The following is a 17,645-nucleotide window of genomic DNA, read 5'->3' as shown; positions in this document are numbered from 1 at the left end:
AATTCAATTCAATTCATTTATTTTCACTCTTCTTTTTTTTTCTTTCAACAAAAACATAACACAAGATAAGTCAGGTATTACATCATAAACAAAAAGCATTTGCCTTTGCAATGAATAAATGATATCGATAAACATAAGAGCGCATACTGGTAAAAAAAATACAAAGTCATGCTTCAGTTGAAAAAAAGGAAGAAAGAATAGAGAAGTTCATTAAAAAGCAAAGCTTGTAGAAAGCAAAGCTTGTAGAAAATGTCCAGTTCGAATTCATATAGCACCAAAAAAAAAAAAAAAAAAAAAAAACTGGCTGCAGAACAGTAGCTGTTATACTTTATTCCACTGGAAATCCATTCATCATCATGATTACCACCAACATCCTATTTGGTAGGTTGTGTCGCTCCGATAGCAACTTGTTAGGAAGAGATAAAAAAAAAAAAACAAGTCAACTTATAAGGCACTGGGTTTAGAGGCTATAGCGTCACTCCCGCCTTCCACTAAAATGGTCATCAGATTATTAGCCAGGCCAGCTGTAATTTGCATGTCCCATTTCAGCGCTAATCATAATGCCAATAATCAAGCCATCAGGCTCCATTCCCGTGTGTCCATTACACTGATGAATCCCGGGTTTGCTGTCGTATACTAGTAATCAAGTCCACAATAGACGACCAGACTTATTTCCCCATGTATGATGCGGTGAGGCATCACTCATTTTTGTCGTTAGGAGGGGGAAGGTTTGTTTGTTTATTTGTTTGTTTGTTTGTTTATTTGTTTGTTTGTCTGTTTGTTTATTAGTTTGTTTGTTTTTGTTGGTCGTCCATAACGATGCACTCGCCTCACTATTAGGGAAAAGAGCATTTATGATATGCTTATCCGGTTTAGACATATTTTTCTGCGACCGTGTGAGAACGAAAGATGCAATTTAACATTTATCAAAATAATACTTGTGATACACTAATATGAATTTATGTATGCATGTATCTATCTTTCTATATTCTCTACCTCTCTCTATTGATGTATCTATTTATCTGTTTATCTATCTGTCTATCTATCAATCTATCTATCTAACTATCTTTCTTTCTTTCTTTCTTTCTTTCTTTCTATCATCTATCTATCTATGTATCTATATCTATCTGTCTGTCTATCTATCTATCTATCTATCTATCTATCTATCTATCTATCTATCTATCTATCTCTATCTCTCTCTCTCTCTCTATCTATCTATCTATCCATCTATCTATCTATATCACGCCGTAGGTTCGCCTACACGACATCTACAGGTCGATAGATAGAAGAACGACGTGGAATTCCCAGTGAATCGTTCGTGTAGATGCTTCATGTTTTTGTGCCTGCATGCGTATGTGATGGAGGTTTGCTATGGGATCACTCCACAAAACTCACTCACTCAATAGATAACACAACATAATAATGCATCGCTATGATAGTTATGTCCTTCGAAGCTGATGTACGGATGCGATGTCCTCCGGATCATGTATTTGAGGCAGAGATTAATTGGTTATTAATCCGTCATTATCAGACGTGTATAAAGGTTAATTAAGATGACATTTCAATCCCTTCTCAAACGCAGTGCTGCATGGACCTATAATCTGTTTTCATTTAGATGGGCATACAATGATTTCAACTTGAAGGTCAATTAACACCAGTATAGGTATCTATATTGTGACTGTGATTGTGATTGCATAAGAAGGCTCATTAGATAATCATTAAAGTTAGTCCTTGGGGGTGTCTACTGGGTGACATGACATTTTGCACCTGCGATATTGCTCCGGTGTTCTTTTCTCCAAGGACTTAGGGTTGGGGTTGTGATCGGGATTTAGGTCTAGTTCATAATGTGAGGATTGGAATTAGGGATAGGGTTATGTTTGTGGGTAGCATTTATGTTTGGCTTATCGTGCAGTTATTGCATGGGAACAATTATTGTCACAGGAACAAATGACATGGAACCGTATATTGTTTTATATTTCGAACTATTCTGGATGATACAGTCTTCAGTGGAAAATGTGATCATTGTTGTTTTTTACGCGACTGTGAGAAACAAGATGATTGTATGAAAAAAATGTCAGCCGCATCCACCCTCCCTACATTTTGTCCGATAGGAAGAAATGAAACCAAAACTCCAATACTTATTTCATTTTTGAGCAATAAACGGGTGACCGAGAAAGCGAGAGTTGAAAATGATCGTCCCTCCGTATAAGTTCCGTGCCTCCGGATCCACGCAGACGCCCTCTGGGAAACACTATACATGAAGCCGTCCATGCGAGTTTGTTCCCTGCTATTCCTGGGGCGCGCAGCTGCTTGCCTAGTCTGTCTTTGCCAGACTGCGGTCTTGTGTCGATGTGAAACAGATTATTGTTATAGGCGCAAGCTTGACAACATTATTATAATAAGGCCTGCCCGTTCTCATTTTGACAGTCAGGGGGACTGTGCAAGTTGCAACTAAAGACGGTTTCTGCCACTTTTCCTGAAAATTGTTTCTATGACAGGATGGAATGCAAAAACGTTGTGAGAGGATAATGAGGTTTGACTTTCATGCGTTTTTTACCGGTTTTATGCCAATGACATGTTCCTCTAAACGACTCTGTATAAGTGAATGTACAATGACCCAGATATAAGTAAGGCAGCAAACCAAACGACTTGTCATCCAGTTGAAGCAAGGTAGAAAGGTATAAGATGATCATCGGTATTGTACACTATCCCCGATCGTTAGTCCTCTCTCCGACAACACCTCTTAATACCCGTGTCACTTTGAATAAACAGGCTGCAAGTAGTTATAGGGTTACATAAAAGAGCTGAATGCATGGTAATAGCGGGTTTAAGGAGTAATCGTGAACGTCCTTGATGTTATCGCAACGTGTTTAAAATAGCAGACTAGTCGATGCACCCCAACCGCCAAGACGTATCAGCCTCTGATGTGAAATTAGCTAAAAGGAGGCGATCAATACGGACCGAACCGATCCAATATTATGCTCCTGTTTGCTCAGGCAAAGGAGGGGAAGGTTGCGAGAACGTTTGCCTACATTGGACGGGGCCTGCATGAGAAAGGTGTGGTCTGTTAGCAGCCCACTCTGTAAGGAATGAGCACCCTGGGAAATCACACGTTGATCTCTCCCTTACTCTATCTCCCCCTCCCATCACTCTCCACATCGGTCTATCTGTCTATCAATTCACCACTGTATTCCTCTCTATCAAAACTGAATGTCTTACTGACTGACCGTACTTTATAAAATGTTCTTTTCATGAGAGGGAACAGACATACAATTTGTTATATCATCGATGTATTGGAAGCACGTTTCGTTCTATCAAAGTGTAATGAGGATTGTGACTACATATCTCTCAATCTATCCATGGACATAATTTATTCAATTTCTCATTTCCTTCTAACTTTCTATCCATTCTATCTGTCTCTTTCTCTTTCTCCCACTTCCCTCAGTCCCTCCCTTATATTCCCCTATCTATCTCTCTCACACATACCCACACACATGCGCACACATACTACATGTACTGCTTCTCTCTCAACTTTTTCTTCGTGCTGTGATTGCGAGCCGTATTATGTGACCACGAGTACCTATCGCTCTCACAACCTGCCTCTCACGCGCTGTGACATCTGCAGTCCACGGATTATAAGCGCATAGCATTAGGCGCTGAGACGTAGGTATACCTTTAAAACTACAGCATCGGCTCTCAACTTCAAAGGCCTTGCTTCGCGAACAGTGTCTAAGGGAGTTGCATCAATCAGTGAATCCAATTAGGGTCGTCCTCGAGAGATTGTGCGCCACTACATTAGACTAAAGGTGTGATTAAGGAGTTGTAATGTAACATGTAGGCCCCTACCTCCAGAGCAGTACTACATGAACACTATTCCTTCCCGCCAATAGAGCCATTAATGCGCAGTTGTTGCTAGTAGAGTTGGAAGCAGAGGCCTATGAGTAAACCTGATTCAGTTTTTGTACGATTATTTTTGATGACGTATTTACCGAGTATATCTTTCGTTTCTGCCGAAAATCCTCCTAATTGTTAGCTTGATAACTTTCACTGCGTATCATATTCTTGTATATCCGTCATTTTTTTTTTCACTCCTCCCCTGACGGCTCTTTTGAACATGCAATCTGTGACAGTAAATCGAGATTTGGTCATTATAGAATTCCAATACAAGATGAACGCTCATTTTCACTCTTACATATACACAATTACGATAGATCTGCTTACATTTCTACTCTGCTATTGATGATGGTTTCTATTCTTGGTCGACTAAGACCCCCTAAGCTGCGCACACAATGTGTCGGACTCCTATCTTTTCGCACCTCTATGCGCTCGTTCGTCTGTATGCGAGCAAACATTTAATTCCGTGTCAAACCTTTTCGGTTTGCTATCAGCAGCGATCAAATATTACTTCGTGACAGAAGAGCTTTTGGGGGTGCATCCCCCCCCCCCCCCCCGTTGTTTTCACCACGACTTGACTTTTCCCGCGCATTGTGCGAGTCACGCGTTTTCTCAACCGTGATACCAGCAGGTATTCATTCCGTATTAGTAGATTTTCAAGGATGGATATGATACCAGACCAGAGAGACCTAAAAGTATATTCAATCGAGCAATTGTGTTTTATATACATATATTCATACATCTCACTCTTGCGTTCGTCTGTCCGATTCAAACCCTTTTCGTGACCATCTTTATTTCATTATCACGCAGGGATATTAAGGTAACGACGTACCAATATTGACTTCTTGCAGCAAAAGCGAGGAACTTTATGATGAAGGTGCGAACAGGAATGGAGAGAGAAATCGACAAATTGCTATCTTTTTTTTACTCTTCCCCTACAAAATGATTTAGGAAAAATACGCCATCTTTACATGCCTATGACATGAGAGACACATTTCGTATATTTAGGCGATAACATTTTAATCTTTGACATTCTAACACACACATTTTGTTTTATTGAAACTGTTACGAGTTCATTTATCACCACTGTAGTGTTGGCACGTTTTTGCTTACATGGTGATCGATACAACGGGATACCACCTCTTGCAGAAAAGATATAATGCAGAAGGATTTTGACAGATTTTCGTATTGACACATGTTTCTCGTCATCCAGCCATCTTCCAGGTTTTCATCATAATCATTTTCGAACGGTCTGAGGAAGACATTGATTGTTTCACAACATAGTTATTGTGATACACACTCCCACAATTAAAGTTTGTCAAGCTGATGGGCAGGTTTGAGGGATGATTTTTTTTTCTTAAGAAATGAAAAGGCTGCATTAAGACGTCGCTCAGTGCGTGTTCGACAAGTTCGTAGACGTATATTGAGGGTTTTTTTTTTTCTCTCGCTGAGTTGATGTGATCAAGCAGTACCTCCTTCATCCTCCCGCGGTAACCATAGTTACATGCTGAGAGGATGCCGAAATGGGAGTACAGATAACTTTCGCCCCTCCTCATTTAGGTAAATGTGATTCCGGCAATGGGAATGCTGATAATGTTATCCTCTCTGCATGGTCTAAAATAATCAAGAGAGATCGATCCGAAATCTGATTATCACAGTACACAGGAACATACATGTATCTCTTCCGAGTTTTGACGTAGTGTATCATGCTTTCGAGTCAGAATGCTGATAACAGGAGGTGCATGTCAATCAAGTGAAATCTTTTCAATCAAGAGAAAGCGCTTCAATTAACTAAAAGCAAAAATTCTGTTTCCGAAGAGATGAAGGAATACCATTTTATTATCAGTCTCCACACTCCCCGGTATATTTGAAAACTCGCCACAAAACAATACCGGCGGTATTTTCAGATAACGTGTGTGCTTTGAGTGTATACCAAGCACCATACATAACAGCCGTTACTTGAGTATTCCGATCATGCGGATCAGCGAACAATGCCCACACACAGCTATCCACGTCATTTCACCACCCGCCAATTACATAAACTGTCACAGAACTGAAAATTACTTATGTGTAATCTGGCATGCCTGTCTTACTAGATGGGCGTGAATGCTCTCGGTTCTGTCTTAATACTTGGACGAAATAAACTGCTTTAAGTAAGCCGTAGAGGGCGTATAGAATAGTACTCGATTATTATAATATAGGCCCTAGATTTTTTTTCATTAACCATCATTCTTTCAAATATTAATTGTCTTCTAAATATGTTATGCATACTCACCTAGAGCTTTCAGCAAGTTCTCTTGTCAGACATTGAACAGATCACTGTCAAAAAGTATCTCTTTGAGAATCGACTCCTAATCACCACTATGTCTTAAGTCAATACTTATGGTGAAAATGTATCGCTCTTACCTCAAAGTGACTTTAAACACGGTTGCGTTTTCGAGGGACAAAAAAGGAGAGAAATTCGAAGAATCTCTTCGTCCATTGCCGCTAGAGTGCGTGCCGATATTGTATACATAATTTGATGTTATATGATACGAAAACCATTAAAAATGATACTATATCAATATATTGGAGAGGACTGCTAGTCGAAAGTACTGTATCCATTCTAATGATGCACTGTACACACATACTGCATTATTCATTTTTGTTTTGATTTCACCAAATTAGGTTAATTTTAGCATCATCTTACAATCTCAAGTTTTGCTCTTTTAAGCTAAGGCGTCAACTGTCATTCAGCACAAATCCCATTCATATCAGAAGAATATGTTTGTGTGTGTTTTATTTCTCTATCACCACTGTGTATTATGGAAGTTACCGGTATTTGGCCAAATTTTCTGTGAATGGCAAAGAAGCGTAGGCCTATACGTATCGGTGGCATTCTCAGGGCGTTGCCAGCCTCCACAAGAGGACATAAGCCCAAAAAGCAACATCGTCCTCTTCCCCTGCTCGCCCCTTCCGAATTCGACACCCCATCTTCTCCTCTTGACACGGAAAGTAGCTCGGTCCTGAAAAACGGGGCCCTAGAGAGTGCTAAGTCGATATCTGTCTACTCGTGAGGGATTCGAGGCATGAATATTCGCCAGCCTCCGATCGAGACAGCTGTGCAGTCGGCACTTTATACAGGCGGAGAAAGTTACACACGTGTGATTTTGCAAAGCCCCTGCAAACGAAGCTTGAAAGCGGCAAAGAGGCTAAGCCGTTTTTCCACAGACACAGGAGTCCTCATTAATGCATGAACGTATGCGTCACGTTAACAGAGGTTTTTGTAATGAGTGCCAATGCAAGATGCAACCAACCAATAAAAACACACACACACACACACCAAAAAAACAGTGGTTACAAATAGGTAGTGACGTGGAGTTGAGCGGTGAAGAATGGTACAGCAAAACACATGAAACAAAATCCATTTTTAATTGCCCAACACAAGATTTACGGTTCAAACCCTGTATTGCCAAACATCACAGATATATAGTTCAACAAGTAGGTGCCATATTCACATTATATACTCTTACTCTGTCTTCAATCACTTTATGTGTTTTTCCCTTTAACTCCATGACGCATATCTTGGAATGATTGTTATATGAACCCAAGACAATAAATTCAAAGTAGCTTTGAAACGAAACGTTAGACAGTTAGTTCTTGACTGAAAAGACATAGCTTTTATTATTCCTATGGGATCATTATTAAACCGTGACGGTGCTGCGCAAATATAATTAATCCGCGTGGAAGGTTAGAATAATTCCGTCATTGTTTACATTGGAAACTGCACGCTTTACGTATTATGAATTATAAAAAGGTGTATACCGCAGTGTGTTACAGGGAATTTCTTTCTCCCGAAGTATTCGAATTTGTCTTTAATCAAATGGAGGAGGGGGGGCGTATAGAAAATTATGCTATCACATTACATTACAGCAAACCCCGGATAACTGTGTTTACAACGCGAGAGAAGGAACTAGCCTCTTATTCGTTGTGCGGTTTCCGTGTCCATGACCGAAAGTCAATCCGAGATAATAAAACCGGTAGATACGTCTAGAAACTAAACACAGACCCATGTTAAAAAATTGTAAAAAAAAAGAGTCCATGTGACAGTGAGAGCGATGAAAAAAAAAGAGAATAGGTTCATGTATATATACATATAAATATATATATATATATATATATAATAATGTATAATAATACACACACACACACACACACACACATATATATATATATATATATATATATATATGTATATATACATACATAATATATTATAATATATATATATATATATATATGTGTGTGTGTGTGTGTGTGTGTGTGTGTGTGTGTGTGTGAATTATATACTATGTTTCAGCAGAGTTGAATGGAGAAAAAGGAGCCGTCAATTTATCCCCCCAAAAAAGTAAACACAAAACTGATTTACCATAGGTAAAGATATAAGCTCTCGAACAACGGAGAGCTTTATTAGATGTGGATGCATGCCTATAGATGACAATGTCTACGCACATTTACACAGAATACATTCATTTATCCTTCCAAAAGCGAGCATAGAATAAGTTGCATCCGTGCAAACATAGGTGCACACATTCATACACACATCTTATGTATTTTTTTTTTCGTGGTAAATCGACAGGTGAAGAGACTACTGCAAATGAAATGACAGACAATCAGTTACATAGACAGGTATAAGGGGATGTGTGTGTGTGGGGGAGGATGGTACTAAAGAATGACCAGTATTGAAAACGTCTGGCTCCCACGAGTTGATGAATAAAGCTTGAAGCAGTCTGACTCATACCATGACACATTCATCACGACAGGGAGCGAGTGTAGAGCGCGAGCATTAATGCGGAATCAATTTGAGCATAATCGCATCGGCGGGTCACGGCCAGACTGCCCCCATCATCGCCGCGGAAGGAAGCACCGCCGTGATTCTACCCGTGCGACCTTCCGACTCGGCCAGCGTATGAATAGCCAGGTTTCAGTATATCAGGGCATTCTCCAGACTGATCCCTGCCGTATGAAAAAAAAAAAAAAAACCCAGAAAGGTGATGACTAAATAGATACCGGGACAGAATGCAACAGGGGATGGGGAAGGGGGAAGGGGGTGGGGACACAGAGGAGAGCAGCAGGCGCAGTTCCCCCGTAGAGCTTTTAAGGTGTGCTCTTGTACGGGACTTTGCCGGAATCTATAGACGAGCTCAGATGTCGGTAGTGATAGTGTTGTACGAATATGAATATTTCATCAAAATGTGGCGATATTATCTAAGAACAAAGCCTCGGCATGGAATTCTCTGTCGTAAAACGTCAAAAGTGGTAACTCTCTGCAATACGATCCATTCCTATCATAAATAAATAAGTTATGACGTGATAAAGCAATACGCCAAGGTTATCATCTAATTTCAGACGTTGACGGGATTCGAGTTAGCCATGACTTACCGTCGATGTATAAGATATCGATGTGCATCGCAGCTCGTTCTCTAAACTTATTATGCGAGACGGGAGCATTTGTTTATTCTCGTAGGTTATGTTTGTGTATTAATTTGATGACTGCCAATGCGCAAATGAAAGTGATTGTTATGGAATGAAATTGAATCCTATTTATGAGGGTACACTGTCATATTCATAAAGAATACCACTCAAGTTTCGTGTCAAAGTTCAGGATTATGAATGATCAGAAAGATGAACTGTTTTATTGGTGTGCGTAGCTTTGTGCAAGAATGTGTCTGTGCGGTAAACAGCCTCACATGACATGACGTCACACTTAGTCCGTATCGTAATGCGCCCACTTTGCTATCTTTCGAAGATGTGGACATATCAAAAACGGGATTTGGGCAACTGAAGCATGGATCTATTCATGTACCCTGCAATTTCGTTATCGTCGTACAATAATGATTGCGCTCGATCTGATATAAGCGTTTAAATGACCAATGGGTATGATGAAGGTGATTATGATCTTATTATGTAATTATAATGATTATACAGCTTCGCTTTATCTGGATCGATAATCTTGTAAAGTCAACGTCTAAATACAGGAGTTCAAGGAACGATTTTCTGTCTATGTGTTTATTTATGTAATCTTTGCTTATTCTCCCACATCTTATAAAAAGGCCCATTCTTTCTTTCTATTTAACCCGTTGAGGACGAGTCCCGAGTATACTCGGGTAGGTGTCTATGAGAAATGCGTGTTGTAGCAAAACCAGTCCCTCCTCAACGGGTTAATACACCGAGAAAGTTAACATCTTGATTGTTAACGGTACTTAACGGTACGCCCTACAAAATTCAGTTCCCCCGATTTCATCAGGCAAAGATGAATGACAATTTTCATGCATTTGTATAGTAAATGATTCATCTTGAAACATCGGCACAAGCTTAATAAGGATAAGGACGTGCTGGATTAGATGTATCTACCGGTACCAAGCCTGGCAAAGCAGTTGGCTTCTACATGCAGCAAAACACATCGACACCAAAACATTACCCCTTCCGTCCCTCCCTCACCCCCTCCCTAAGACGGCAATGCAATCTAATTGGGATAATTTACCATTGCACCTGCTTCAAAGTCAATATCATTTCAAACAGCTATTTGTGGTGCATTTCCATCCCTGGGTTGAGAAGGTTGATAATTGCCAATTACAGCAAAATTATTCCTCTTTCATAGCGCCCATTTCCAGCTGCCACTAGCGCTACATCTCGGTTTCTCCAGCTGCCTGCGCGGTCTCAGGAGTGGTCACGTGTTAACTTATATTAATGGCGGGAAAAATAATGGCGGGCAAAATTGTGTGGTTTTGTGCTGCCCGGTCTGTAAGAGACATTCCTTATCCTACGTAATCCAAGAGATAATGTTTATATATATATATGATTTCATTTCATAAAATATACAGCTCATGAAATATTATCAAAGATTTAAAGCAAACCCAAAGCGAAGTTAGTTGTAGCTGCAAGTGTTTCTTTTTTTTTCTTCCCCGAATCTCTGTATTTGTGGTGCGCGCTGTAACACTAGATTGTCTCTGTATGATATCGTTGATGTAGGGATTTTGTTTTGCACGTTTCATTTCGGGAGCAAATACCCTGATCCAAACACATGGCTTTGCTTTGTGACACTTCCCATGGTGCACTGCGATTCTGTTATTTTTTCAATATCGGCGCTCCCCTTAATGTCCCCCCCCCCCCGCCCCATGAACTAACGAACTGAAAATGCAAAGAGAATGCATCTCTTTGAGTGAAGAGAAATGAAAGATGCGTCGATACTGTTGACATTTTGATAAGGAACGTAAGGTACCATTAACTTGTGGAAGACCGATATAAGTCAAATCAAAATCAGTTTTGATTTTGTATTTGTCATAAAAGACATAAGATTCATTGCATTTCAATTGACAGTATTTTCACTGATTACGATTTTGTGTCCTTATGTATATTAAATCTTTATTTGCAGTTGCATAGGATATGAAACGAAAGAGATGAGATGAGATGAGATGAGATGAAATTAAATTAAAAGTTTTTTTTCGTTTTCGTTTTCCGTTTCGCTTTCCACCCCCCCCCCCACACACACACAAACACACGCACGCACGCTCAAACTCAGACAATCGTTTCATTGTCATTTACCCAACGGATGTTTCACATGCATCCATGTATAATGTTCCGGCTGTTTTTCGATTTATCTTGACAAAGCACTCTATAACAGTCGGTGCATTTGGGCGATTCTCTCTCTCTCTCTCCATCTCTCTCGCCAGCATTCTCTGCGCCTCTTAGGTCTCCATCCCCCCCCCCCCCCACACACACACATCATTCCAATCTTGTTGAATTGCTTCATAGAATTTATGACAAGCCTATAAGTGAAAGTTTGGCTTGCAGGCGCCAGCCCAGACAATGTGACATTAAGTGAATTAATTTTGTGACGGTATTTTTTGCGCATCTAATCCGTTTAACGCGATTTACTGAGCATGCAGGCAGCAGGACGGGGAAAATGATTTATTTCAATCTAATGCATATCGACTGATTTCGAAGACGTTTACCTTCGATGAAAAACACTATTTTCGTGATTCGTGTATTTTATTTTGTTTTGTTTTGGCTCATTATCTGTAAGTGAAACCATCGATTTTTGGGCAAAGTGGAGTGGAAATAAATAATGTTTGCCAATCAACGCATTCAAGACACGCGAGCGGGTGCACTTGTTTAATGCATGTTCGTGCAAGTGAGTTCATAAATAGTTCATGAACATTAACGACATCCGTTGTATATCAGGCATAATTATGGCAATAAATAGTATTAATCTTACGTTGTGCGTATTTCAATCTCCCGGTTAATTGTCTGACCCATGCAATGCCCCTATCCCCCATCTACCCTCCCCCAGTTCGGGATAACATCATCCATTCCCCATCGATGTCAACAAAAGATTCAGAATAGGAAAACATGGTTGAATGATCTTTCATTTATTTTCCCGTTTATAGTTGTAAACTTTCTCGACATGCCATTTGATATAATATCGATAAGTGCGTTGTGACATTCTAAATTATCATATTGTCTCGCAATTTCCACCAATCACCTTATTCAATGTAGCTATTGTCATTTCATCAATGTACACGTGCATGATGGTATACCTGCCATGACTAAACAAAAAGTGTGCAGAGTATATAATATATCATAATTATGATATCCTTAAAGGTATATCGTTTGCAAATGACAATCGCAATGACACAGAATGAAAAGAGAATCTCTCATCTGCATCCATTAACCTCAGGCTGACATATATGTTTTTCTTTTATCTCTTTGACAGAAAAAGGCACAAGATTCGTGGCACGTGAACGACGTCTTCCCAGCTGTCGGTGAGTTTGTGAATGACAGACATCCTTAAGGAAAGACAATTAACAGAGAAAGTCGACGTTTAAATTATCGGAATGATAGGTTCCATGACATTTGCTCCGGCGACAATTGCTCCTATGAAATATCTGCGCGCAAAGCCAAACATAAATTCTACCCGCAGACATAAACCTAACCCCAATCATCATATCAAACTAAACCCAAAACCCTATCACAACCCTAATAATGCTGACCCTATAGTCCTTGGAGAAAATAGGACCGGAGCAATTGTCGCAGGAGCAAATGTCGTGTCACCGAATGATAAGCTCATGTGCACATGGGTATATCAAATGATAATCTTTCTTTTTTTTTCTCAGTTGGCCATGCACTTCACTCGTTACAAAACTACTAGAAGCATATAGGCTTTCTCGAAGTAACAATTTATGGAATTCATCAGTCATGTGAAAGGATGAACTTGCGTATAACAGTAGTTCATGTGACGTGAATGGTCCATTAAACATTTGGGGAAAGCATCCATTTCATTACTTTGCATCGAAAGTATTGATAATTATTCTTCTATTGACATTGCCAAATACCACTTTTGCTCTCAGGTGGATGTGCTGGCAAGCACCATTTATAAGGATAGTCGAATAATCATTTTATCACAATGCTCATCTCTGTGAACATAAAATCCAACGTGCACTGTTGGTACAAAATCAATGACCCTTTCCCGCTTATTGGAGCCCTGAACTGGCTTATTGTATGAAACATGCAGACGAAGCTCTGTTGACGTATGGAATATGAAAAAAAAATACAAATGATTAGAATTGTGAGATTGCGATATGAAGACACAATCACATCAAAAGAAGCCAAGGTGGTTATAGATTTTTCTTTTGTATGTGCACTTTTTGTGTGGTGCGTGGCACTTTCCTAACACAGACCTTGCTCTATTTTCCTTCTTATCTCAAAAAAGAACTACTGCATTGCCCTTTCCAGTTTAAATGAAAGTGTTGACGGTCCTCATAATATCCACTCTTTTTATTCATCACGACCTTCCATGACAAAGTGCAGATCATTTTAAGGTCATACTGCATATCACAATATTGTGCGGTACTATGATGCAAAACGCATATCATTATGTTCTATACAAGTCGAATATCAATAACTTTTAGCTTGCCCTCCCCCTCGCTTCCCCTATCCTCCCCCATTGAAAAAACAACAACATTTACCACCAGGAACAAACTCGCGCTCCCCTGTCCTCGCATGTGGCGATAACATCGAATTGGGGCACGCGAGAAGGAGACGGGCGATCTAGAGGAAGGGAATATACAAGAGTGCCGATAGCTATCACCTAATTGATAAATATGCATGGCAAGCGTTCTAGGCATCACCCTCAAGTGTTCTCGATCCCAGAAGTTAACCCGTTGCCATGGAGACAAAAATCGATCCGGTCTTCCTTCGTCCTCTCCCTCTATTTCTTCATCTTTTCTTGCCGCTTTCTGAGCTGGCATTGCCCCCGCAGACATGCCGGGAAATTGAAATTCATGTAATGATCGGACGAGTGTGGGCCTCGGGACAGACGGAGCTGAATGCAAAGGGGTAGTGGCGGCATGCTTCCGTTTGAGCTCGGGTGGTGGATGCACTCTGAGTGCATTTCTGTTTAGTGGAATGACGTTGTACTCTAGAAAATGACCAAAAGGAAAAGGGTCACCGTTGTTGTTGTTGTTGTCTATCTTTTCACTCACTAAGAGATGCCCATACTATGTAGGTATGCATACCCATTTGTATTTCCTGTAATGGTGTTGCATTGCACAATTGTACATTGGAAAACTAGTTTCTAAAAAGAAAGAATCAAGATTAAGAACTGAATTAGGCCGTAAGTGAGCTTTCTGCAGTAATGCTTAAGTTGTTGGGGATTGTTAGCAATCCTTGAAAGGATGTGTTACAATTGCCATATCTTTGAAGCCCTTTAAACCCATTAGTGCAAACATCGATATTTTGAGCACTCGAAAAATCATTAAACGTGTCGGGAGACATGATAATATGCACCGTGCATTATGTGTATACCTTAGACAGATTAAGTTTCGTCTCTTAATCACGGATAATGATGTAGAACAACATGAGTTTTGTCAGATTCTAGCAGCCATGTAGTGAATAAGAGCAACAGACAACGCCAACACTCCATGGTATCATTCAAATATGACGTTTTTTTTTTCTACTATTTTTTTCTCCTTTTTCTTTTTTTTTTTCACCTTATGTCTGGATGTCTGGGTGCCATGCCATGCACGAGTCAATAAGATGCAGAAATTCCGCGCTGTATGGCGCGCTAAATGACAAAATGAAACCTCTGCCTCATTCACGATGCTGTGTCTTGTAGATCTTGTAGGCGATCAGGCAACTGCCTCTTGAATATGTTTAATTTTGCTATCAACTTTACAGAGAGAGTGTGTTTGGAGGGAGGGGGTGGGGTGTAGAAAGGAACGAAGAAAGTCTGAGGGTGGAGAACTGGGGGGGGGGGGACTGAGCTTGCAATCACTGAAGATCTTTGGAGGTATAAATGGAGGCGGAACATATCTTGTACCAACTGATAGTAATATTGTCTCTAGATAATTCCCTGATGTGATAATTATATCAATAATGTGATTCCCGTTTACGGGCGATTTGCATTTGGTATAAGTTTGCAATCTTGCTTTTTTCCCCATGTTACTTCGGGCTTTCCATAGTCTAATCAGGGAAGATGGGAGAGAATATTCCTCTCTCTCTTTTTTTTTTGATAACATTTTTGACAGTTGGAGAGGAACCAAAATATTTGTGTCAGGTTACCTGATAGGTATAAGGATTTTGCCTGAAAGACAATTAAGAGTAAATACTTGTTGTTAGTGTTTAGTGTCAACTTTCTGTCGAAGTCTTGAGGCATGTAATTTCAGTATTAATATACATGAACTTAATCTTTATGAAATGTTGTCGACGTTTTTCGTATGAATAAACGGTATCATTACGGAGTCATAGTGTATAGTACTTTAACCTAATTGAATCAAGCGCTAGAATGTTCAGCGCAGTGACGTGCTGCAATTTAACAGTCGGGCGGGAAGGCTTTCATCAACCAGTCATCGATTTGACAACGTAGATGATGAGCGATCTTGGGATAAGGAAAGGTCAAGTGAGCATCAACATGCTCTGAATAATGTGGGACTGGGCTTGGGTTGACAGCTTTTTACCATCAGCGTCCAATTATGGCTGAGAACGAGCCCTCTGATTACGTCCAAGAATGTGGTCTTTAACTTACCGTGTAAACATCCTTGCCGCATCACGCATCATCCCCCCCCCCCTCCCCAACATAAAATTAATAAAGTTGACCGTACAAGTTTACACCTCAAGCAATCGGTATCGTGTCATACATGCAGGGAGCGTCTTGAAATATTCTGGTGTGAGCATATAGAATTGAAAACTGTAGTCAGTTTATCAAATAAGGAGGGGCAGGCGTGTTTTGACGTTAGGTCGTACATCGTTTTATTTCTGTCAGGTGTAGGATTTTTGGTGTAGATCTTTGGTAAATTCCCACAGTCGTATAAAGTTTCCGTTTTGATCTTGATGTACTTATATAAAACAAAGGAAATAAGAAAAAATCCTCGAAGTCTCAGGAAAACCATGTTCAAGACAGTTTTGGTGTACGATAATGGTGCATGCTACTGTAGTATATGTATAGGTAGGACTATATTTGGAATGATTATGGGATTATGGGGATATATTCTATTTCAATGAGTTGTCCTCTAAGAAGCTACAGCGAGAAAGGGGACCAATGCTGCGTGGGAAGGGGTGGGGGAGGAAAACTCCTAATTCGCTGTAAATAACATGCAGATGGCCAAATATACATCCCATGAAATCACGGTCCATTTTCTCCTCAAGCTGTCTGACTCTGTCTGTCTCATAATGCAAACCAATAAATCAATAAACTAAAAATCGCAACCAAAGAAGAAAAACAACAATGAAGGCAACTGACAAAGATTTATGTCATTCCTTGCATTCTGATGTATCTCTCAACTCAATTCACGTACGATCATTTAGCCCTAATTGCAGGTGACGTTTAAATGGCTGAATTTTATCGTTGTCATTCCGGGGATTCGATGTAATCCGGGACGCTGGCAGTTTAGAATCCGGAGTTTGCACGGATAGAAATATATAAACGTTCCTCTCTGAGTGTTCTCATTGCAGTTGTATCTATTTTGAAGCGGTCTTGGTGATAGTATTTCAGAAACACTGTAATGGAAATTGTCAACTTTGACCTCTTATGATGACGTAGGCAACATCGTCTGGGCAAATTAAAGTCTTGTTTTTATCATTTTGTTTTTGCTTGTTTACATGAGGAACGTTATCTCAACGAGCGTTCTTTTTGTCTGACTCGGATCTCATGTGTTCACTTCAGCAATCCACGAATGGGCATCCAAAATGTCCATATGGGATTGCTCGCATATCTTAAGGAAAACTGCATTCGAACCATTCGTACACATTAATATTTACTGTTGGGATATGACGACATGTACTAGCAATGCAACTGACAAACAGTCATTACTGTTAAACAAAAATCCAAAGATTCAACATGAGAAATAATCGAATGAGATCATACAAAAATCGTGTCTCCTGACGTCATTTTATCGAAGACCCATTAAGGTAATAATTTGGGCTCTATCTGAATCGGTCAAATGACAGTGCAGCGTGCCATGTTTGGACCTTCTTCCCCCTTTTTTTACAGTATACCATTGGATCAGTTTATATAACTCTAGGTTCTAATCCTTGGATGCATTAACAAGATCTTGTTAATATCAATTCATTATTTAGTTATTTCCTTATTGACTTACTAGTTACTTATTTACTTATTTATTCATTAAGTTATATACTGGTTAATCTGGACGATCATTTGCTTTTTTTTTTTTTTTTTTTTTTTTTTTTGCTGCTGTCGTCGTTTAAAGCCGGTA

General features: G+C 39.8%; 1 protein-coding gene across 1 annotated transcript in view; it reads left to right on the top strand.

Annotated features, from left to right (window-relative positions):
• The window catches only part of LOC140228874 (follistatin-related protein 5-like), a 61,612-nt gene that overhangs the window by 30,194 nt on the left and 13,773 nt on the right, over window positions 1–17,645 (top strand). Inside the window, exon 2 of the mRNA XM_072309143.1 lies at window positions 12,650–12,698. Coding sequence (XP_072165244.1) covers window positions 12,650–12,698 — 49 coding nt within the window. The remainder of the gene's footprint in view (window positions 1–12,649; window positions 12,699–17,645) is intronic.

The sequence above is a fragment of the Diadema setosum genome, chromosome 5, assembly GCF_964275005.1.
Source record: "Diadema setosum chromosome 5, eeDiaSeto1, whole genome shotgun sequence".
NCBI classification, from domain to species: domain Eukaryota; kingdom Metazoa; phylum Echinodermata; class Echinoidea; order Diadematoida; family Diadematidae; genus Diadema; species Diadema setosum.
This window is presented reverse-complemented; position numbering and strand designations above follow the sequence as displayed.